At 43.0% G+C, this 24,751-nt stretch overlaps 1 protein-coding gene across 34 annotated transcripts in view; it reads left to right on the top strand.

The window, feature by feature from the left end:
• Window positions 1-24,751, top strand: part of RIMS2 (regulating synaptic membrane exocytosis 2) — a 503,290-nt gene that overhangs the window by 6,130 nt on the left and 472,409 nt on the right. For 16 of the 34 annotated variants that reach the window (XM_075743525.1, XM_075743523.1, XM_075743520.1 and 13 more), the window contains exon 1: window positions 5,166-6,191. The exons of 1 other annotated variant lie outside the window; for it this stretch is intronic. In XM_075743525.1, coding sequence (XP_075599640.1) covers window positions 6,022-6,191 — 170 coding nt within the window. In that variant the 5' untranslated portion in view covers window positions 5,166-6,021. Of the gene's footprint in view, window positions 1-5,162; window positions 6,192-24,751 lie in introns of those variants that run through there. 17 more of the 34 variants (XM_075743539.1, XM_075743513.1, XM_075743537.1 and 14 more) reach the window with 4 other exon arrangements.

The raw sequence follows: 24,751 nt of genomic DNA, 5'->3' as shown, positions 1-24,751 counted from the left end.
TGACAACAATCAAAACTGAATTGTCCAATTCAGAAAATATTGAGAAAGTTTAAGATTCTGTAAAGACTATTACCTACACCTTTAATTCATCATATTATATGTTGCACTTAGTTCAGTCAGAATATTTCAAACTGAGCACGTAAACAGAATTACAGGAATAAGACATGATAAACTTATTAGAATTGATCATATTTATGATCTTATGAATTGTATGGCTGTGTATAATTGCTCTGGACAAAACATCCCAAGCTCTAGAAATCATAATACTCAAGTATCCCATTCAGAAAAGTGTCTCACGGATCTGAGCCTTTCTACAGTTTTCAGCCAACTGTGCTTAGCAAAGACCTATGTGCCAGGGCCTCTCCCACATCGCATGTCAAAATACAACCTGGATACCGGCTCCTCGGTCCATCGAGAGGAGCAAAACAATCCCTTGTCACCCAAGCGCATTTAGGAATAAAGTCAAAATTCCTTCATACCCCCAGCAACCACCATGATGCCCAGGGCGAGCCCCCGCTCCTCTAATCTAAAAGGCTTTTCCTGAGCAGCTGAGCCAGGAAAGAGTTTGGAGGTGGGTAGGATTAAGTTGCATTCTTAGAGCAATTTAAGGACTTGACCCTTCTTCTGAGTCTGTGAAGATGCTGATCGCATGCAGGAAAAAGTGGGGGCACTAGCTGAAAGACCAACCTTTTTCCATCTACCGCAGACAGATCATTTACACTGTTGAAATTGGGAAGGGCTAGTTCATCAAGTATAGATGACGCAGGGGTATAGAAAGTGCTGTGTAAACTATGGATATGTGAGAAGTGAGAGTAGCAAATAAAGAAAACTAACTTTTACTCATAGATATATGTCATTTTTCAAATCAGTTGTGGGGAAGTATCCAAGTAAGAGAAATTTGCTTGGAGCAGAAAAACAATTGCATATAGAATAAGCAAAAATGTCCTGAAAGACACCAATGAAAATGTAGGTGACATTATACAACATTATTAGCTTCCTCAGTTTAGGCAGGGGAAAACTGGGAAGGATCCAAGACTGCACCAGTAAACCAGTCCATGATGGTTTGATAGCACCTAGTATAGGACCTGGGAATCACAGATCGTCACAGCATAAAGCTCTGTCCTTCCTCAGCAGGAATTTGCGAAGTCCCTTGCAAAATGCCTCCAGGAAGAGTCCTACAGGACGCATTTCTTGCTGGTTATACATCTGATGTGATCCATCAAGAGTCTGAGTACTGGAGGTTTTCAACCAAGAACATGTTTTTCATTTTCTCCATTCACTGATCCATAACAGAATACTTTAAAGTTCCTTTCATGTCAGCTACGTAAAGATGTTTTCCAAGTGAACGTTTCAACATGGGACAAAAATAACAGAAAGAATTAGTTACGCTGGATTTCTCCCTTATACAAAACAGTATAAAGCAGGTGTTAGTGTCACCTTTTCAGGAAAGAATTACCCTTAGCATGCTTGAACGATGACTCTACCAACTCATTTACTCTTGTAGTTGCTATGAGGAAGGAAATAGGAGTAAGTATAATGAGACCCTTAGTGAAAGACATTTTGTGGTGATATATAAAACCAGTTTAAAATACCTGTGTTTCCTTGGGAATCCCTCTTGTCTAACAGAACCAGAAAGGAACAGAAAAAAATGGGTATCAGAAGACTTATATTAATAACTGTGCTGATGTCAGCACATTTACATGACTTAGAGAAGCCACCAAAAGAAAGTATCACATACCTTCCATATACGATTGGAGTGACTTTTTAGTTGCAGCTTATACAGTGGAAGAACAATTTCAACAGAAGAATGTAAACCAGGAATGGGAATCTGGTTTTTCATAGTATGGTAGTGAGTTTGGAATGAGAGCTGAAGTCAACAAGAAGGGCAGGGACCTGCAGACCTGTGAATGAGAAGGTCAGAATTTATAGATATTTCACTACCAAGGGAATTACAAATGAACGTTCCTTAAGAATAAGTTTCATAAATGATCATACTACATGATAATAATTTGCCTTATCGGTTCATTGTAGATTACTGTTGACATCATTACTCTGGAGTAGGTACTCTGTGCTCTGAGTATATTTTCATCAGTATGTCACCTGGTGTCGTGGTTTAGCCGCAGCCGGCAGCTGAGCCCCACGCAGCCACTCGCTCACTCCCCCTTGGTGGGATGGGGGAGAGAATCGGAAGAGTGAAAGTGAGAAAACTGGGTTGAGATAAAGACAGGTTAATAGGTAAAGCAAAAGCTGCACACACAAGCAAAGCAAGACAAGGAATTAATTCCCCACTTCCCATGGGCAGGCAGGTGTTCAGCCAGCTCCAGGAAAGCAGGGCTCCATCACGCCATCACTCTGAACATGTCCCCCTCTTCCTTCTTCCCCCCAGCTTTATATGCTGAGCATGATGTCATATGGTATGGAATATTGGAATATCCCTTTGGTCAGCTGGGATCAGCTGTCCCAGCTGTGTCCCCTCCCAACTCCTTGTGCACCCCCAGCTACTCACTGGTGGGGTGGGGTGAGGAGCAGAAAAGGCCTTGGCTCTGTGTAAGCACTGCTCAGCAGTAATGAAAACATCCCTCTCTTAACTCTGTTTTCAGCACAAATCCAAACCATGGCCCCATAGCAGCTACTATGAAGAAAATTAACTCTATCCCAGTCAAAACCAGCACACCTGGGTAATGTAAATACAAGTTACAGCATGAGACAATTCTGTGCAGGCTGACAGGAACATGAACAAATAATATTTAAATTTAATTGCAGGTAAATGTGAGGAATGACAGGTGGAACTGATGAGGAGAAAGGAAGGTAGAAGCATAGAAAGGTCAAGTAGAACCATTTCTTCAGTGAGTCACAGGATGTCTTCTGTTCTGAATCTGCTCCCTCTTTTCAAAGCAAGTAGCTAGATAACGTATGGGGATTACATTTCCTGTCCCTGGATTTGTTCGTTTATAGTTACGCGCTTAGTGGTACAGGATTTAGTGGGAACAGGGCAAATACCAAGGAGAAAAGAAAGCTCTTGAAATTCTACAGTCATGCTGAGAGCAAGTATTTGTAATTTGTGGATGAAAAATCATAGGTGCCTTGAAATGATTACAGAAGCAGGCACTGTAAATCCAGAAAGTTCAGAGGTAAATATCGATTGGCAAGAAATTCAGATGAATGAAGCAATGCACGAAGAACTGTGGTGATGTTTTGCAACCCAAACTGTGGTCAGAATACTCTTAGTGTTTACAGTTGCGATAGGCATGAAATACTTTTGAAACAACTGTGTAACCTGACAGGGTGGAGCGACTGCTGGTCTGGTTCTTTTTAATTATTCTTAGAGGAGATATTGAGTGATTTCTCTCTTTCCTCACTTCCCTAGGATAAAATGTAGTTTCCCAATAGGGATCAGTCCAGTTAATTCTTCCATTCAACATTTATAGATTGATAAGGACTGTACTATCTTTGGTAATCTGATGACACACAGTTCTACATTTCCTCCTTTTTTTGACTTCAGTGCCAGATTTATCTAGTGCCTGGAAGAAACAAGGAACTGGGTGAGAGCCAGCTGGCTGGAAGCCAGTCTGAAAGGTGAAGGTGATGTCGACTGGAAGAGCTGAATGCTTTGAGGATTTGATGAAAATCATATAGTTTATTTTACAAGGGTATCTGCTCAAATATGGTATGCTCAGTTTCTATACGATGGTTTATGTATAATAACAAAGGGTCTATTATACATAATTTTACATCAAGAAATGGAAGAGGTTCCTTTCAGCTAAGGATACCAATGACATTTCTTAGACAAAATTTAAATCTGATGAATATATGTGCATGATAATAGGTATGGGTTACTACTAAGACTTGCTTTACCACAGCCGACCTATCATGTCCCTCTGGTGACCTGTTCCTCCAGAACTTGTTTTCCCAAAGGAATGATGTCTTCAGCCCAACATTGCATGCAGTACTCTTTAGCTAATGAAGGTACATCCTAGAATTTACTCTCTGTGGAAATACAGCTAAGGAGGACCAGGATACTTTCAGAAAGATGACATTTTTTTCAGGCCTTTGTATCTGGTTATAACTTATGTTGGTGTCATAGTCCATTAGAAACAGTGCCAGCTCCAGGAATGTATCTGTGGTGGAGATTTCAAACGGTCCAAACCAAACCTTACAAAATTACTTTATTATTGCTACTTACGCTTATACGATGTCCGACGCTGATGTGAAACAGGAGTTATGTCTAGTGTGAGAGAACAGCAGGTAGAACCCTACTGTTTGTAAAGAGATTGAAAACCCACGGATCTGGATTGAATTGTTTCTTTGGCATTCTTGGACAGGTTATTTCCCATTTATTTGGGCAAGATGGCATTTTGGGGATTGTCCAGACGTTATTTCTTGCCATCAAAATGACTGCTCAGGTGGGGGATTTACAGGTAGAAAAAGCGTGTTGAGAGGTTTATCCACCACCACCTGGTTTCCAGGGTGGGAGGAGGAATTCCTTCTCCAGCCTTCTCTCATCGGTGTCACATTGCTGCTCTTCTGGGTTGGAGGAATCTGACCAGACAGATACTGGGGCGAACTTCACACCTCGCTTTGGCTGAGGGATGCTCCAGCAGGACGTTATACAGGCGACCGTGGAGCTGCAGCTCTCTTGGTCTGGACCCGCACGGTCGAACAGCGGTGCCGTTCCCGGCCCGGGGGAGCCGGAGGCCCGCCCGGTGCCCGCCCCGCCGCTCCCCCCGGGTTGCTCTCCGGTTCTCAGCCTAAACTGCAGACCGTGCCACGGGGCATTCGAGGGGACGGGGCAGTGGCGGCCCTGCCGCCCTCCCGGGCCGCTTCCCCTGTCGCCTTTCCGGCTGCCACCTCCTCCTTCTCCTCTTCCCGGGGACCGGCGCTCCCCCCGCCAGCTCTTTCGCCCGGGGGCTGCTCTCGGGGACGGGCCCCGCCGGGCGGGCCCCTCTCCGCCCGCCCCGGGCAGCCCGAGCGGCGGGAGCAGCGGGGGCGGTGGCGGCGCAGCGTCTCCCCGCCCCGCGGCCGCCGGGCTCGGTCCTCTCAGCGCGTCGCCGGCGCCTTGGCTCCTCCTTGTCCTTCCTCGCGTGATTTTTATCGCGTCCATTTTTTGTGCGGGGATAGATAAATAAATAAATAAGGACAGCCGTCGCCCGCCGCCCCCCGCCTCCCAGCCCGCGCGGCGCCGCTAGGGGCGGCAGCCGGGCCCCGAGCCGCTCCGGTGGGGGAGGCGGTGGGACGATGCGGAGCCCCCTCCCGTGACTCCGGCTCTCCGCCATGCCATGGGTTAGGCGGACTCCATCCCGCAGCCGAGAGGGCACCAGCCAAGCGAGGCGGCGGCAGGAAGCGGCGCGGCCCGGCCGAGGAGCGGCGGCGGGAGGCGGCGGCGGCGGGAGGCGGGCGCGGCGCCCCGCGGCCCCTTCCATGGACGGCGGCGAGGAATTATGAGCCACGGCAGGCGGCCGGGACTGGCGCTCGCCCGCTGGGGCTTCCCCCGCTGCGCGCCCCGGGGCGCCGGGGCTCCTCTCTCGCACGCCCCCCCGCCTCGCTCCCCCCCCCCCCAGCAGCCTCTGCCCCCGTCTACTGCCCGCCCCACCGCTGGCTCCGTCCCCCCCTCTCCCCGCTGGGTGCTCGGAGTTAGGATAATCTCGCTCGCACCCAAACCACAGCGCTCCCGCGGCTAATCCTGCCCTTTCCCCTCTCCCTCCACACCCCGCCTCCGGCCCTTCCTCTCCCGGCGCTGCCCTCTCCCCTCCCCGCTCCCTCTGCTCGCCCCCCTGGGCCCCGCCGTCCCCGTCCTCCCCGCTGCCCCCGGCGAGCCGGCGGCCGGGCGGGTGGGTGCGAGGTCGGGGCTGCCGGCCACCCCGCCCCTCCCCGGCGGGGCCGTCATTAGCCTGCCGGTTGATTACAGGGTATTGATTTGTATGTGCTTCTCCCGGCGCCGGCGGCGGCCGCTCCCGCTGGTGCCGCCGCGGCCGCTGGAGTTAGGGCAGCGCTTCCCGTAGCGGCGGTGAGCTCCCACCAAACATGTCGGCTCCCGCCGGGCCCCGGGGCGGCCCCGCTCCTCCTCAGCCTCCTCCGGCTCCTCAGCCCGAGATGCCCGACCTCAGCCACCTCACGGAGGAAGAGCGGAAGATCATTCTGGCCGTCATGGACCGCCAGAAGAAGGAAGAGGAGAAGGAGCAATCCGTGCTCAAGTAAGGGCGGGCGCATCCCTTCCTCGTCCTCCCGGCCCACGGGCGCGGAGGTCTCTTCCCCGGCCTCGGGGGCGGCACGGCCGGGGCGGGAGAGAGGAGCCGGGCGGCCGGGGGCGGGCAGGCAGGGGTGTCTCTCGCCGCCGGCAGTGCCCCGGCGGCTTCTCGGCGCCGGGAGAGTGTGGGGCACGGCGGGGGAGACCTGCCGCCGCGGGAGCGGGCAGAGACGGGGCCGGGAGGCTGCCGGGCCGTCAGGGCGCCGCGGCCCGGGCTCGCCGCCTGCCTCAGCCGCGCTCCGCGGGACGGGCGGCGGCGCGGCGGCTCCGGCTCCGCACGCCCCGGCGCTGGCCGGGGCAAGGCGCCCAACATGGCCGCACAGGTGCCGTTCTCACCCGGCGTGTGCCATCAGGAGGAAGGGGGGGGGGTGGGTCGAGGCGGCGGTTGGCGCCGCCGGAGGGGGCGGATCGGCGGCATCGGGCCCCTTCCCGGGGGCGCGGCGGGCTCCGGGCTGGCGGCGGCGGCCCTGCCCGGCCCTGGCGCGGTCGCCCGGGGCGGAGAGGGACCGCCGGGGCCTAGGCTCCGGCCGTCTCGCTGGGTGGGTTTGCCACAGCCGCCATCTTCCCCCGACAACGTGTCTGCCGCCCGCCCCCGCCCCGCTGCTCTTTCCAAGCGTGAGCCCCGGCGCCGGGGGGGAAGCGGGACGCCCAGCCGCCCTCCCGGCGTGGGCATTGGGGGCGGCGGCGGCCCGGCTCCAGCACCGGGAGCTGTCCGCGGCGGCGGCCCGGCTCCAGCACCGGGAGCTGTCCGCGGCGGCGGCCCGGCTCCAGCACCGGGAGCTGTCCGCGGCGGCGGCGCCCCTACAGCCCTGCGCGGCGCTGGGCGGCCCCGGCCCGGCGCCGCGCGGGGTCTCGTCTTGCCGCTGCTGCCCGGGCGCGGCGTGGAGCACGGGGGGACGGGGAAGCGTGAGCTTTCCCCTTGCCCTGTGCCCCAGCCCCGAGGGGGAAACCGGGCCTGTTGGGGCCCGGGGGTCCTGCTCTTGCGAGGGGCACGGGTCGTGTCCTTTCCTAGCCTGGCTGCAAGCAAACTCGAGAAAACTGTTCTCCCTCCGTGGCGGAGAAATCATGCTGACTTCTAAGGGCTTAAAAATAAGCAAAGCTACTTCTATAGCGGACATTACTTTTATGAGTGCGCTGAAGCACTAAGCGGTTTTTTTATGGCAAAATCAGTATTGTGTCTTGGACATGTTAAGTGCAGCTGGCCCTTCACAGTTCCTGGAAGCTGTCTTCTGGGCTTTAGTTGCTGACTTTGGAAGTCTGTTTCCAAGATTCATTTCATAATGAAAACTTCAGGTATCATTTGTGTGACAGCTACTAAACTGTGATGTGATCTCCTAAAAACATTTCAATGACTGTTAAAAAAAAAAAATAAAAAATTGGGTGAGCATTTTGATGGATGCCAGTGTAGTGCGAGCACTGGAAATAAAGTGCCATTCCTTGTTTTATCACTAAATACCTCTCAGTCTCATGCTATACAATTTACTTACTATTGCGATACTTTTATTTTAAAGCAATTAGACTCCTTTACATTGCTAAATTGTGTGTCATATCAAAATAAATGCAATTTTTTTTCTAGAATTTCTGCACTCTTAAAAATCATTAACAAAGAAGGAAATGGAAAATTATTCAAGTTGCAGTTTAAATATGTAATAATAGCATTACAGTTTTAAAGAAGGTTCCTGGCTTCTGTCGCAGATGACAATATTTATGACCCAATATAAAGCACGATTTCGGTATGATACTAGGATCAGCTTAAACTATTAAGCTTACAAATGAAGAATAAACTGTTCTCAAGAAATGACAAGATAAAACCAACTTAAGAAATGAAACAGAACTGTTTTCATTTGTAATCTTCAGAATCTTGGAAGTGGACAATGGACAAAAGAAAGGTCTTTATCACATCTAAAGATAAACTATAACCTTCATGTGGGGTTTAGTTTCTCATTATGTCTCACTAAAGCTTCCTCTTGAGTTCTGCGTAAGCGATGAGGGAAACGGTATGCCATAAAGTTTATACACAAAGGATAGCCTGAAACAGTGCTCTCAGGAAAATGCTGTTGTCAATAGAATTTGGATAGATGGCCCACAATATTTTACAGGATACTGAGAAGTCATCTGGTGTCAGATGAGTAACTCACTAGTTTCATTTTTCTTAAAGTGAGGTGGCTCCTTGAACCATCAGGTACATTTTTATTCTGAAAATATCTACAGATTTTTTAAGCACAACCCTCCACCAAAGTCTTACCAGAGCTTGTTCTGCATTTTTAGGTAGGTATTACTGAGTTTAATTCTCTTGACAGATGTTTTCCTTCTGTCAAGAGAAGAGAAAGAAGAAGAAAGAAAAACTCCCATATTTATATGAATGAAGTACTGTTATTGCATAGAGATAAATATAGAGCTAAATCCTGCAGTCTTTGTTCAAGTGTAATTCTCCTCGAAGGCAAGCTCCTTTTGAAGTGGAAGGTATTTTTGTCTGACTAAGCAATAAAATCGTGTCATTTCATTCCATGGAGAAATATGGGAGGATAAAAAAAGATGCTGCAAACAAGGGTTGACATCTAGAGGTATTATCACAAGAACTGTTCGAATGTTGTAGAAAGGGGCAAGCATGGATTTCCTCTAATTTTTTTGTTAATTTATGGTGATTGAGTGTCAGTATGAATGGCTAGTCCCTGGGCTCTACTTCCTTTCTCCATTCTATTTCTATTTTGTGCTTTTCAAATTCTTTTGCTGTGCCCATCACTGTGGTATTTGAGCGTCTTCCAAAAGTGCATTAAGTAGTGTGACTCACATCTGTAATGTGGACTATTTATTCTTTTCCTTTCACTCCCTGGGGTAAATATGTGTGGATTTAAAATAGATACATAACTTCTTCTCCTTATGCTTGTTTTACTCTTTTTTGGGGAAAGGAAATGCAGATGGTATTGAGTTGTAATCTGTAGCAACTAATAGTGATCAGGTCAGCATGAATTCTTGCCAGGATTTGCTGGAACACGATGGCGTGGAAAGCAGAAGCTTTCCAGATTTGCTCTCTCCTTTGGCCTGGTTCGGTCTGTGAAATACGCCAAGCTACAGTTGTGCACTGTGTTCTTGTGGCAGAGCTTCCACTTTAAAAAGGATGGGCAGCAAACTCTCACTGTCTCTCTTCTGGAATTTTTGGGACCCTTGGAGTGCATTTTGAATGTCATGTACTAAGAAGGTGCCTTTTTGACAAGGTTATTGAATGTATATTTTGCATAATATTTAATATGCATAATACATGACACTCAGAGTGAATTTATGTCTGTACACTGGGTGTAGGTCCTTCTCTGCTGTTATAGGAATATTTACATATTTTCAACTTCTGTCTTTGTGGGTGTTTTACTTTCATGCATATAGCATGGAACTTTTGATGATGGCTTTTCCTTTACATTATGCATGTCCTTCCTCTTCTAAATTCTAGTTTTGTGTGTGTATGCTTTCTGACAGATCTTAGCACATTTCCTCCATATGGATTGATTTATGGGATCAGTCTTACGGTTTTTTACTTTTCATTCGTACTTTATTTCTAGATCAAAACACTGCCTTGAGAGGATGCACACAGAAAAAAGATTTGTAGAAGATGCTAGGATGCTGACATTATTTGTAAAGACTTATGTTTTGGTCTGTGTGATGTGCATGTACACTTTTCTACTTGCAGTATCGTGAGTTTCCAGCTCCTCTGCCTAACTATTTTAAAAATAAAATGCTGTCCTTGTAAAGTCAGACTTTACAATGAAAATACACACATTTCAGCTTTTCATGGGTAGGGACAGTTTGGTGCAGTAGAAGACAAGTTTTCCCAAGAGAAATTTCATTATGAAACCATCCAGCATTTCATATATTTACAAAACATCACAGATTTACCACGAGGTCCTTACAAAAGATCTCTTTTGCACGTGTGTGTGGCTGAAATCAATTGGCATTGTCGTCTGTTTTGTCCAGGAGGAGAAGACAGATGGAAACACGGTGGGCTACCTAGAAAATGGTGGCTCTCCATCAACTACCACTGTCAAGTCAAGAGTAAGCTTTAGGAAGTCACGACTGACCGCAGCCATGTGTGTGCTCAGTTGCTGTGTCCATGGTGGCACAGCCATGGTAAAAAGTGGGTGGCTGCGCTGACTGAAACGAAATCTCTGACAAGCAGACCTCAAAGAAGCTAGACTGTGTGGGCTCTGTATGGCACCGTGGGTGAGGCTATTGTACTGCTTTATAAATAATTATCCAGCTTTATAAATAATCAACCTGATTTACGCTGCTTTAAAAGCATTGTATGTTTAGGATTTGGATTTTGGGGCTGGAGGGATGACAGAGATGTAGGTGATTATTTTTTTTATTTTTTTTTTTTTAAATAAACATATATGGGAATTTTCAAAGTTTATAGGGTAATGCAAAGAAGATTTGCTTTTGGCTACATAGTGAACTAGGACTCCATGCAATGTTAGTTGTTTAAGTTACGCTTCCATAACTTTACACTGCATTTTGTCTGAATATGGAGTGCCGATCAGAACAGTCCATTGCAACACCACTTGTCATTTTGCTTTTGTTTCTGTGTATTATAAAATAAAATATGGTCAAGGTGACTTTAAAAGTAATAGCTTTATGCAGTGTAAAATAAGTGATAGTGGAAGTTTATATGAAAAGATACAGTTGAGGATGACAGTTGTCCCCTTCTCTGCCCTGTCTTGCCCTGCCCTCTTCCCTCTTCCCTGCCCTTTGCCCTTCCTACTATCTCATTCTCTGCTCCCTCCTAATATTCTTCATCATCTCCCCTTTCTTTTGTTTTAACAATTTGGACTGCTTTTTGGGGCTCTCTCAAAATTGTCATTATTCCTTACTCGCCTCTCTTACCACATGCTTGGACATTTTATACAGTAGCTAATACTTGTCAGGATGTTACCGCTTGCACCATTTGCTCTTCCAGAAGACCTAATGTTTACAACTGTTCTCTAAAGCATCTAGCACACTTCTGGGCACTGTCCACAAATAACAGCAGTAGTACTTCCTCTTAGTGACTAAACAGAATGTATCTGGAGATTATACAGACTGGCAGTTACACTAATTACTGGGTTTGCTAATGTTAATGTTGAGTACAATTTCAGAAGACTGGCATAGTGCTGATGTTCCCACATTCAAAAAATACAAGCAGGAGGGGTTGGATGTAGAAAGGCCTGACATCATATGGGGCCGAAAAATAGAAAAGCTGATACAGGATTTAGTTAACGAAGAACCCCAAAAATAGATACTTCACACCAGCCAGTATATGCTTTCTGAAATCTTGTCAGATAAATCTGCTTTTGCATTCTTTGAAATAAAAAGAAGAAAACATTTAATTTTACATCTTAAAGACAAGAGTGTAGATCATACTTTAAGGCGCCGGTACGGTACCCTAGCAAGTGGTGACTGGGTAAAATTCAGTGGTGTCTGCAAGTGAGGTTAGGGGGCTGAATGGTCCATTCTGGATTCTGTCTTCACACATTTGTGAGCTGAGTAACGTCTAAATAACTGAGAATGTCAAATAATTGATTTTTCCATTGAAACAACAGCTTAATTAGTGTATATATTGTAAGTGCAAAAATACACAGAAGTGATAGGTTACTACAGAACTGATACAAAATGAGTTTTTACCCTGCTAATGAAGTTTTAAAATACTTGCAGCATATTCAAAGTTCCATAATAACAAGGAAAACATAATATAATGGTTTGAACTTTGAAGTTTAATTCAGCGGAATGTGAAATTAGCCATGCATACAAATGTTCAGTTTTTATCTGTAAGGTAGACTTGATAGTCTTGGGACTTTTCTTCAGGTTAGTGCCACCCCTCACCCCTCTGCTTTACTGGCTTCCTTAAAGGTTTATTGTTGTATTCACAGTTAATCAGAAGGCTATGAAAGTTTCTAAGCCCATTAGGCCTACCTTTTCCAAGAAGGATATTTTTGTGTTGCCATCTTTCCTTTTTTTTTTTTTTTTCTGAACATCTTCTCTGATGTTTTTTTTGACAGGAACTTGGGGAGATAAACCCCAAAAGAACACAAGAAGTGATGAGTTATGATCTCTTCTATACTTGTTTGACTGCAACAGAAGTTACACCTTAACAATGAGCTTAGAGGTGGGGATGATTTTTTGAGTTAAGTTTAGATCATGTGGGCCGTCTTACTCATACATCTTACTATAGCATGGTTAATAGCTACAAGTTATAGACAACCTAATATCTTGAAAAGTGAGCAACAGTGAGTTGTCTTAATTTAGACTCATAAGCAGGAAGAATCTCTTTAAATACTAATTGTTTAACAATGGCATTCAAAACCAGTTGTCTTTCAGACAAATTAATTCATATTAGACATCTCAAGTTCAAATCAAACCGCATTGTTTTCGATGCTTAATGAGTTTAGATTTTGTTTCTTTTGCAGGACTATGTGGTGTAACAGGAGGAACTGTTACGTCCTTGAAGTATAACTGTCTGTGGAGGGTATATTATAGTTTACTAATAAGAACAGTTTACATCTAATCTGGTAGTGCTTTTGTCAACTCAGTAAACTCCAGCAACTGCATCTTGTGATTTGTAAAACTTCTGGTGATGCAATAAAATTGCAGAATAAGTGCTGTGCTGAAAAGCTGCTTCAGCATGATATTATGTTTGACTGTTTTCCTCCTGTTGTTTCTCCAAGGTATTGTCTTGAAGCTGCAAAGGCATCAGTCAGGACTGAGATTATAAGAGTTAATGTAACAGTGCAAGATTGTATAGGGGAATAGTAATGCATTTAAGAAGTTAATACGTACCACTTTTGGAGAGTAAGAATTCAAAGTAATTTATACTGTTCTCTGCTGTTTTCATTGAAGGTGGAAGACACTTCTTTTATAGTCTTGAATTCAAATATCAGCTGTCATCACATTTCTCTGCCTAAACATGTTTGCAGAGTGATCTGAGTTGCATTTTGATAAACTGAAATGAAATTAATGCATTTTGATAGGGGAGGATTTTATAATGGTCTACTTTATGTATCTTTTGGAGTTTTGAAGTTTTGATGTGACACCCTAAAGAGTATCTTTGATTTAGACTTTAAACTCTTTTATTAAAACCACAGTGAGATATCCTGTTTGTTTTAGCTTCTATTTAGAAAATTGACAAAGAAAATCTTTAAACTTTAAATAAAACATAAAAAAGTTATTTTCTTTTTACTGTCTCTATGGGGTTGGTTCTTTCTTCTTAAATCTCATATGAAGTTGTTTAAATAGCAAATATTATATTGTATTTGTACATAGACTAACTCACAGGTCATATAGCATTACTAGGTATTTGATATAACCTGGCATTTTGGTTCTACGTATTTGTGAGGGCAGTCTTTCTTTAGAATGTGTATTATCTTAAGCATATGAGGGACACAAAATGTTTTGACCTTTAAATAAAATTGTGAGTTAGAAGCAGTCAGCCTTTTTTGGAAAATGTTTTGCAACCATCTTTCATATAACTTTTCAGAAATCAGTACTCCAGTGTGTCAGCAAGAATTTTTTTTTCAATATACTGTAGTTCTAACTCTTCGTACATTTATACTTTTTTCTCCTTACAGAAAGGATGAGTGAGAAGTAATGCTTTTAAAGCTGTTTAAAACCTGGATAACACATAGAATAATACAAAATAGGGCTGGTTGAGACCTCAAGAGGTCTTCCAATTTATCCTTTGCCTTGAGGTAAGACCAACTATAAGATAGCAATTCCTGACACTTGTCTAATCTAGTGATTCCCAGCTGTGAGGGCCCACCTAGCCAGTGAAATAAATAGGCTTCACGGCCAAGGCAAGGACACATAACAGATGACACACAGAATTCGAGCTAATCAGTTCTGCAAGAGCTGTGCTGCCTACACAGGAGAAGGGGAGGCGTGGGCCAAACAGATCTTAGAGTAAAGATCTTGGATCCAGTATGGAACTTTTACATTTTCTTCAAATGATAGTTTACTGCTGAAAGGTATGAGAACAACTAATCCAACTACTGACCTAACCAGGAATGAAGATTCCTTGAACTCCCTAGATAATTTGTCTCAGTTACTCAGAGTCATTATTCTTACCATTAGATTTTTTTCCCCTTCTATTAAAGCTAAATCTCTTTCCTTCCATTTGCTACTTACTCTGTCCTCAATGGAAATGCAGAACAGCCTGTTACTTTTCGTGTTTGCAGCAAACTTTTATATATTTCACAAATGTGATCATATCTTGTCCTGTAGATTCTCATAATCTCTTTTCTGTAGACTCAACAGGTCATATTTTTTAGACTTTTGACAATTCCTGTTGCTGTTCTTTATATACTTTCTAGCTGATCTTGTTTGCAATATAATGTCCAAAACCAGACACAGCATTGCAAACAAAAGTGTATGGGCAGAGCACAAGGATAACACCACGTGTCCTGCACAGAACACTTTCCTTGTGCAGCCAATGTCTTGTGTGTTTGGGGTTTTTTTTTGTTGTGATATAGCATTATGAACTCATGGTCAGCTTGTGACCTACTATACCTTCAACAAACTTTTCTGCAGAAGTTGATTCCCTCCGCTATGCATCGCATTTGTCTTCATCCCCATTGAGTTGTACTGTGTCTGTATCAGGTGCCTCTTAGGAATTTTGCATTAGAGTGCCTAAATAAAATGCACAAGCAGCCCTTGGAGCAAGAATGAGGATTTGCCTCTAGAGAGTATCCTCATCACAGAGCTATTCAGACTTTCTCTTGCTTGTCTATACATTCACATTCCTGACTGCACGGTTTCACAACTTCACTGGTAGAATGTAGAATAATCTTATTCCAGTTTTGCTGGAATTCTTCGTTAGGGAAGAGAGAGCTGTGTTCAAATCTACTCAAGCTGTGAAGGGTCTACAACATAGGTCTTGCACCTCCTTGGAAAGACATAACTGCTACGCTATTGTAAGGGAAACAGTTGCATCCTCTGCTGTATTTATTCAGTTCGTGGAAGCTGTTGGTTGACTTACAACAAATTTGACAAAAAAATTGAAGTCCCAAAGATACTTAAGTACTAAGGGTCCAATCAAAATAAGTAGATGGGTAGTGGAAAGGGATTGTCCACACTCCTGGCTGTGGAAAAGTCTGATCACATCATATTACATACCAAGGAGTCCTTAATGGGAGAACCAACCATAGACATAAAAATAAGTCAATCATGAGCTGTGAGTCCTCATGAAGCTGTGAGTCCTTTTCTTTAAGTTCAGCACTCATGGAACTGTTTGGTTAATGAAAATTATTGCCTCAGTTTCGGTATCTTTTCCATTCCCATGTTACAACATTTAGAGCTTGGGTTAAGGATTGAGCCCAGAGAATTTCTGGGATTCTTCTGACCAGATGTGAATATCTACAGTGTAAGACATCTACATCTGAAATCGCTTAGATCCAATTTAAAGAAAATGGAAATAAAGAAATGCCTTTAGGATGTGATCCTTCTCATCTTAAATTAGACACTTCAAATAGGCCGGATGAATTGCAGAGCCTATTTCTGGCTACGGACTTAAAAAGAAGATAGAGTGAATGTGTCGGATGTAAAGGTCTACCTTGCAGATCATTTTGAGCTAGGTAAGTTGAATCTCATCCTCAGAGTTCTGCCTTTGACAATAACTCTCCACTATGTGGTCTTATAAGAATGTCATAGCCACCTTCCCTACTGGCACTGACTTCTATGGTTCTCTAGATTTCTTTAGAAGCCTGTTTGTCATTCTGCATCTTTTGCTTATATTTCAATCAATTATTATTAGGGTATACTTATTTATCCATATCTTTACTATTTGAGACTCACCGCCAGGAACCTGAGTATGTTTCCCTTCTAGTCAGAGGTGGTTATTAGGATTTGGTATATCTTTTATACTAAATTCAGAAGGCCTTCGAAGAATGAGATCTAAAAGAATCTCATGGAATACAAGATCTTTCCAGCATGTGGGATTAAGCATACCTATCTGCAAAAGTACATTGTAAAGAAAATTTTCACATGCCATTCACCGGTAGGAATGATTAGTGGATATTTTAACCCAGAAGACAGAATCTCATAGCTGAATCTAGCCTGATTGCTAATGAGAAGTTACAAACACAGGATTTGTCTACTACTTGTAAACTTAAAAGTGTAACATTAAGACTCAAAGAAAACTCTATAAACTCGATTTAAATTGATCATTTATTTCCATAACTCACACACTCTCACTCTTTTGCTATGTATCAACGGGAGTTAGAGACATTTCAAAATAGACTTTGAATATCTTCTATACTTAGGATGTCATCTTTTCTGCCAGTTAGCCATTGCTTTAACAATATTTATTTAGCTACTGTGTATTTACAAGTTGATAGGTCACTTTTGATAGTAGTCTGTTAAAAACATACTCTTGAATTGCTACGCAATCTGAATTCAGCACTTTCTTGCTTTAAAAGCCTGGATAAACAGGTATCTGCGGAAGATGTTGTGTGGTATAGAAATCAAATAGATTTTTGCTGAATCAAGCCCTAAGACAGTTTGGGAACATGGGTTTTGATTCAGCATGCTTTCATTAATTTGGTTAGTCACTGCGATTATGATTCATTTCATTCTGTGTAACCGACTGCTGCACAGTAAGTGACAGCTGAACCATGTATTATCTAACAGCTAGAAAAATAGCATCACTGTCACGTTTAGAAGGCTGAGGATTATACTTTTACTGAACACGTGTTTTGTACTGAAGTTAAAATGCTTGGGGAGGGTCTTACTTTTTTCAAACTACTTGTAGCATTACAGATATGAAATATCATAGGAAACAATACGAACACTTTAAAAATAAGTACTTAATTTTAATTTATAAATAGAATGAAGCTTCTTGTGCTGATTTTTAGTAATTTATTGGCTTTTTGGATTGGTTGTAAAATTATGCCTGTAGATACTTTCCTGATAGTCTGATTTACATATAAGTGGTAGGTTTGAGGAGCTAAATTTAACTGAAGGGGAAATATTTCACAAGTGCTGATATTACTTCCATGCTAATATGTATCACATCAGCAGACATTTCAAGTGAAGCAGTAATTTTAATTATTCTGCTGAACTTTACCAAAAATACCAGGGAAGTTCAAAAGTTAGCCAGTTGTAAAGTTAAGCAAAACCCCAATATGATTGAAAGAAAATAGTATTTTTACCTAGTATCCACATTTCTTTTTAAAAATTGTATCTTCCATGTTCAAAAATATGTATCAGAAAATCCAAATATGTTTTTTCCTGCCCTGCTTATGGTTTATCTGAAAAAATGCTGTAGAGGGTGCAGGGAAGGCACTGAGCCAAGAAAAGATTTTTTCAGGGTAAAGTACAGAGAAAGTGGGGTTTTTTTGAAAGTGTTGAATTCTTCTGTCTGCTTGATATCTGAACATGCAGGTGGCCAAAGATGAATGAAATTTAATGGACTATAGCTGAGCACTGATGTAAATTTATATATTTTGAATTTATTTAGGCATGGTTGGAAGATAAGTGTTTTTAGCTACTTTGTAGTGTTTATACGAACATGTCTTCCACAGAATTTACCAAGTGTTCTTGTCTAAAATTTGGTCTGAGTTGTATACTTGTAAAGGGTTTACAACACAGATATTCTCTTGTATGAAAGAAGCTTTTATTTGGAGAAAGAAAGAAAAAATTAGTTAGATTTTTAACTATTAGTATGAATGGTCATATTTGTTCTGCACAAACAAGAGTGATAATAATTGTAAAATTAGGCCATGATCACACTGCCCTAACTTCTCAGACATAAATAACTATTTCTTAACTCAGGACGACCAGTTATTTACAAGTAAGAGATTCATTAATTAAAAGGAATATGGGTTAAAGTAGTGCCTTTGTTTAGACTTTATAATTTTGTTTAATAACAGTTTAAAATATTAAAAAAAAGCATTCACTGAAACTGAAGTTTCACTATGGAAGTTGAGTCATGGTTCAATAGTTAATAATCAGTTTGCTTTTTTAAAGCTTTTTACCATTGCGCATATAAATAATATACAATATGCTTCACAAATTCCAACACCTACTTTTTTAATAAGAAAGGATTTCCTGAAAGCTTACTGGTAAAATTCATCAGTTCAGTGGGTCATCAAATAAGTAAAGTCACTGTTGTGTATTTTTTGTTGTTATTATTGAAATAGTTGAATGATTGTTGTGGTTTAACCGCAGCTGGCAGCTAAACTTCACGCAGCTGCTCGCTCACTCCCCCCCCCCCCCCCCCCCCCCCCCGTAGGATGGGGGAGAGAATTGGAAGAGTGAAAGTGAGGAAACTCCTGGGTTGAGATAAAGACAGATTAATAGGTAAAGCAAAAGCCGTGCACACAAGCAAAGCAAGACAAGGAATTCATTCCCCACTTCCCATGGGCAGGCAGGTGTTCAGCCAGCTCCAGGAAAGCAGGGCTCCATCACGGGTAACGGTGATTTGGGAAGAAAAGTGCCATCACTCTGAATGCCTCCTCCCTTCCTTTTTCTTCCCCCAGCTTTATATGCTGAGCATGACATCATATGGTATGGAATATCCCTTTGGTCAGCTGGGGTCAGCTGTCCCGGCTGTGTCCCCTCCCAACTCCTTGTGCACCCCCAGCCACTCGCTGGTGGGGTGGTGTGAGGAGCAGAAAAGCCCTTGGCTCTGTGTAAGCACTGCTCAGCAGGAACAAAAACATCCCTGTGTTATCAACTCTGTTTCCAGCACAAAACCACAGCCCCATAGTAGCTACTATGAAGAAAACTAACTCCACCCAAACCAAACCCAGAACAATGATATACTCTCATTTTTATTCTTAGGTTAAATAAAAAGAGTAGTTTAGAATTGGTAGCATTTTTTGTCACTCTTCATAGCCACAAAGTTTTTCTTTAGCAAGAACTTAGGAGTTTTCTATTATAGTAATCTATGAAAAATTTATCTTTCAAAGGGACTGCTGTTCCTAACACAAGTAAGACTAAGCATTTCCTTAATAATGATGACCTATTTTAAAACAGCTCCTGCCTCCCATTGGCACTGCTAAGTGTGCAGTAAAGCTGCCCACAAGAAAGATGATGGCTTGTGTTAAAACAGGGAAATTGCCATTAGATATCTTCTATCTTGGATGTAAATAACTTTTATTCAGTAAAGTTACTTAATGGTATTATCATGATGTGGAAGGAGGTTTATACAAGAGCTCTACTGTGCATTTCCGTTGCTTAATATGTTTGGTCATCATTAGTACCTTTTTTTAGGGATGGTTTGAACATCTGCATAATAGTTTTTTATATTTACATTACTGAAATGTATTCTAGCCTTAGTTTCAGTTTAATAAAGTTTTTCTTCAAAAAATTTCTCTGTGTGTGAAACAAAGGGAGGAATGGATTGTTATTGAAGTTTTGCCCATCAACCCAATTATTCTTTTCTTTTTAATTTATAATTAGGTTCATATTGCCATAATAATTGAAAACTTACATAAGAATTTATATGGAAGCACGTAGCTCACTAGTTTTATAACTAAAAGTTATATCACTTCTTTTTTGGTATGGAGTAAGTATTTGTATTGGGTTTATGTGTCCAGGTGTTGGGGGGGGTGCTACAGAGGTGGCTTCTGTGAGAAGACACCAGGAGCTGCCCTCATGTCAGACAGAGCTGGTTTCAGCCAGCTCCAAAATGGACCCGCCACTGGCCAAAGCTGAGGCTATCAGTGACACGAGTGGCGTCTCTGCAATAACATGTTTAATAGAAGATAAAAAATGCTGTGTAGCAGCTGTGAGAGAGAGGAGTGAGAAAAATGTGGGAGAAACAGCCCTGCAGACACCAAGGTCAGTGTAGAAGGAGGTGCAGGATTCCCCTGCGGCCCGTGGAGAAGACTGTGGTGAGGCAGGCTGTCCACCTGCACCTCGTGGAGGTCGATGGTGGAGCAGATATCCACCTGCAGCCCATAGAGGACCCCACGCCAGAGCAGGTGGATGTCCAAAGGAGGCTGTGACCCAATGGGAAGCCTGTGCTGGAGCAGGCTCCTGGCAGGACCTGTGGCCCCATGGAGCGAGGAGCCCACGCTGGAGCAGGTTTGCTGGCAGGACTTGTGACCCCATGAGGGATCCACGCTGGAGCAGTTTGTTCCTGAAGGTCTGCACGCCATGGGAGAGATACACGCTGGAGCAGTTTGTGAAGAACTGCAGCCCATGGGAAGGACTCTTGTTGGAGCAGGGCAAAAGCGTGAGGAGGAAGGAGCGGCAGAGAGGAAGTGTTATAAACTGACCACAACACCCATTCACCTTCCACCTGCGCTGCTCGGGAGGTGGTGGTAGAAGATTTAGGAGTGAAGCTGAGCCTGGGAAGAAAGAAGGGGTGGGATAAGGTCCACTGTCCTACTCTGTTATTAATTGGCAATAATTTAAATTAATCTTCCCAAAGTGGAGTCTGTTTTGCCCGTGACAGTACCTGGTAAGTGATCTCCCTGTCCTTATCTCGACCCACAAGGTTTTCCATCTTATTTTCTGTCCTGTCCTGCTGAGGAAGGAGAATGAGAGAGCAGCTTGGTGGGTGTCTAGCAGCCAGTCAAGGTCAACCCACCACAGTATTTTGCAAATATATTTACAAAGGCTAACTTGAGGCTAGTGACACCATTCTTCCTGGATTCCCTGCGGAATTAACACAGCAAGAGAAAGAGAGGGCAGCCCTGAGGGGCTAAATTCAGCTCCAGAGCCCCGCGCTGTTCTCTGCTGTCAGTGCAGCACAGGCAGCTCCATTGCCAGGCCAGCTGCTCCTTCCTGCCTCCATGACACCATCATGGTCCTGGTGCAGGTGTCTGCTGAACTGTCTGGTGAAACTGCTTCAGGGAAGTTAAGCTAATGCAAAATATTTTCCCCTTCACCATTTTGGCAGAGCATTTTTTTAAGCTACAAAAAAGAATGAATCTGGTTTACTGTACAGTCCCACAAACTGCTGAGCTAGCACAGCTGAGGGGCTGGGAGAGATTAGATACAGTTCTTTTGGAGTTTCTGGGAGCAAAGGACTTATTCCACCATTATTACCACATCTGCAATGACTGGTCACATTGCATTCATTGAGAAAAGCAGCAGTCAACACATACAAAATCATTTCTGGTTTTGAAGGTGCTGTTTGAGGTCTATGAGTCAATGCAGCCAAAATTAGTGTCCGGAGCTTTTCTAGTGAAGAAACTAAGGAAAATGCTCATAAAATTTTGCTGTTGAATAACCGGAGTTGGAAGACCATTGCCAATGTTAGTTCAGATAGAATGAGGTTTTGTGTCTCCATATCAAACAGCCTATGCAGGTTTTTTTCACAGACACTTTTAAAACTGATTTTCTGACATAATGGAGTAAGTTTGTTCAGCTCATAGGACACAGAAAGAAAGGAGAGAGGAAACACCTTAGATGAAGCTGGCTAAGCTGGCTCTAGAAAGCTGTGTTGTTGCATTTTCCACTGTGATCTGGGCCATAAATAATGAAAGATGTGTAGCAAAGGTCCTAGTTGTAATTGCTGCCCACACAAGCTCTTATATTTTCACAGGTGACTGGACACTCTTTTTGTTGTGTAAAGTAATGGGAGAGCTGCTTTGCCCCTAGTATTTCAGTTTTTGTATGGAGATAAGCTTTTTCTGATTGTTCAAATTATGTGATGGCTTTGGCTCTAAGTTTGTTTGCAATTTACTTGAAATATAGGCTACATGGATATTTTAAAAAAGAGGATATGTAAATACTTTTGTTATAATTTAACCTGTTATTAATACATCATTCTAAATAGTGAATCCTATAGATGACAATTATGATTGAAATTCAGTATGCTAGGGCCATGAACTCATGAACTACCAAAAGTTTGTAAGATTACATAGAGAAACTTGAAACTTGACTTCAGCAAGGCTTTTGACACCATCTCTCATAACATCCTTATTAGCAAGCTTAGGAAGTGTGGGATGGATGAATGAACAGTGAGGTGGGTTGAGAACTGGCTGAATGGCAGAGCCCAGAGGGTTGTGATAAGTGGTTCAGAGTCTAGTTGGAGGCCTGTAGCTAGTGGTGTGCCCCAAGGGTCAGTGCTTGGTTCGGACTTATTCAACATACTCATCAATGACCTGGCCAAGGGGACAGAGTGTACCCTCAGCAAATTGGCTGATGGTACAAAACTGGGAGCAGTGGCCGACACACCAGAAAGCTGCGCTGCCATTCAGTGAGATTTGGACAGGCTGGAGAGTTGGGCAGGGAGGAACCTAATGAAATTCAACAAGGGCAAGTGTTGGGTCCTGCACCTAGAGAGGAATAACCCCAGGCACCAGAACAGGTCAGGGGTTGACCTGCTGGGAAGCAGCTCTGCAGAGAAGGACCTGGGAGTCCTGGTGGGAAGCAAGCTCTCCATGAGCCAGCAACGTGCCCCTGTGGCCAAGAAGGCCAATGGTATCCTGGGGTGCCTTAAGAAGAGTATGGCCAGCAGATCGAGGGAGGTTATCCTCCCCCTCTATTCTGCCTTAATGAGGCCACATCTGGAGTTTTGTGTTCAGTTCAAGAAGAGGCACTACTGGAGAGAGTCCAGCGGAGGGCTACAAGGATGATGAGGGGACTGGGGCATCTCTCGTATGAGGAAAGGCTGAGAGAGCTGGGTCTGTTTAGCCTGGAGAAGAAAAGACTGAGAGGGGATCTCATCAATACTTATACATATCTAAAGGGCAGGTGACAAAAGGATGGGGCCAGACTCTTCCCAGTGGTGCCCAGTGACAGGACAAGGGGCAACAGGCACAAACTGGAACACAGGAAGTTCCATCTCAACATGAGCAAAGACTTCTTCACTGTGAGGGTGACAGAGCACTGGCACAGGCTGCCGAGAGCGGTTGTGGGGTCTCCTTCTCTGGAGATATTCAAAACCCGCCTGGACGCAATCCTGTACAACCTGCTCTGGGTGACCCTGCTCTAGCAAGGGGGCTGGACTAGGTGATCTCTAGAGGTGCCTTCCAACCCCTACCAGTCTGTGAATCTGTGTAAGCACAAAGCATGAACTTAACATTGCTACTGTCTATACCAACACATAACAAAAAGATAGACCTTGCATCAAAGCATTGCATCAAAGCATTTTTTTCTAATTGTAATAAAAGTGATTGATTCTGCTAAGTTATAGACTTGCAGACTTACTTGTGCATCTGATATGTAGCCTCATTGACTTAATTGATTTTTTTTTTAAAATGACTGAGAAGTATAGCAATTAAAAATATTACCACGCTAGTAGCAATTTTCTGAATGCCTACCTAGCCATCTGATTTTTAAGCAATGCTATATTTAGAGGGACATTTCATTCTTCCAGAAGAGAAATGAATCTATTAAGACTAGAACTATTATGTAGGACTATTAAATATTCACATATTTTGTAGTACTTGGTTGCTAATATTAGCCCAGCAGTCATTAGGAGCTACATTCTACTATTGGTTAGACTTTTTTTTTTTTTTTCCTCTTGGATTGCTATAACAGTCATCTTTGATCTGCATTTTATTGAAAAATAAAACAGCTGTCCCCTTTCTTATGCCTCCCCTCTCAAATGCTGGTAAAAATCAGTACAGAAACAATATTTTAACATGTTAACGTATGTTATACTCCCAAATGAGTGTGATGGTCCTCCTTTCAGAATCAAAGCCCACTCTTCTGGAATGATTTGCTGCCCCCAATCATGAATAAATTATACATTTTTAAAATGTCATATTCACTCAGAAGCCAGCAATTTTATTAAAACTAACTTCCTTTTGAACATTTTTTTCTATAAATATCAGACACGTATTTCTGGAGGGTATGGTAGGCTTTTACTTTTTCACAGGTTAATATTCAGACTATTTCAGTGCCTGGGTCAACAAATGTCCAGTGTCTAACTGGATTACAGCGACTCCATTACTGGTTTGTACTGCTGCCTTGAATGTCTGTGTTCTTGTAAAATGAAATACTAAAAGGTCTTTCCTCCTAATGGTGTATGTAAAGAAGATGCACTTATACTAGATGTTTCTCTCTGTAGAAAATGAGGATGGAACTTCAATAGAAATCTATCTGAGATGATAATGGAATTATTCTGAAAAAGAGGAAGAAATTGTGGAGGGCATGTTCATCTTAAACACAACTTCTTTTTCCATCCATGAAGTGATATATTTCTGCCACTGCTCCAAAATGTTTTAAATTATGTAAGTGCTAGTTTAATACTTTTAATTTTACTTACATTTAGGTTATACAAGATAGGATTTTCCAATTTTTGTAATTTTATATCCATTTTATATATAAAAGTGTTCTGGGAGATGACCATTTAATTCTGCCAGTCATATAGATTTTAATACAGATTAATTTTAAATTACAGACTTTCTTCAACTCATTTTTTAGGGATGGAACTTGTAAGAAAATATTTAGGTTAGACCATATCACTGGCAAATAAAACAGTTTATAGCTTTTTTTGGTGATGCTTTCCTGAAAATTTTGTTTCCATAATAAAATGATTAGGTCAGGTTTTGGTTTAACTTGCATTCTTTTATTCTGTTGTAAGTCTAC

This window comes from Balearica regulorum, chromosome 2, assembly GCF_011004875.1.
Source record: "Balearica regulorum gibbericeps isolate bBalReg1 chromosome 2, bBalReg1.pri, whole genome shotgun sequence".
Taxonomy (NCBI): domain Eukaryota; kingdom Metazoa; phylum Chordata; class Aves; order Gruiformes; family Gruidae; genus Balearica; species Balearica regulorum.
This window is presented reverse-complemented; position numbering and strand designations above follow the sequence as displayed.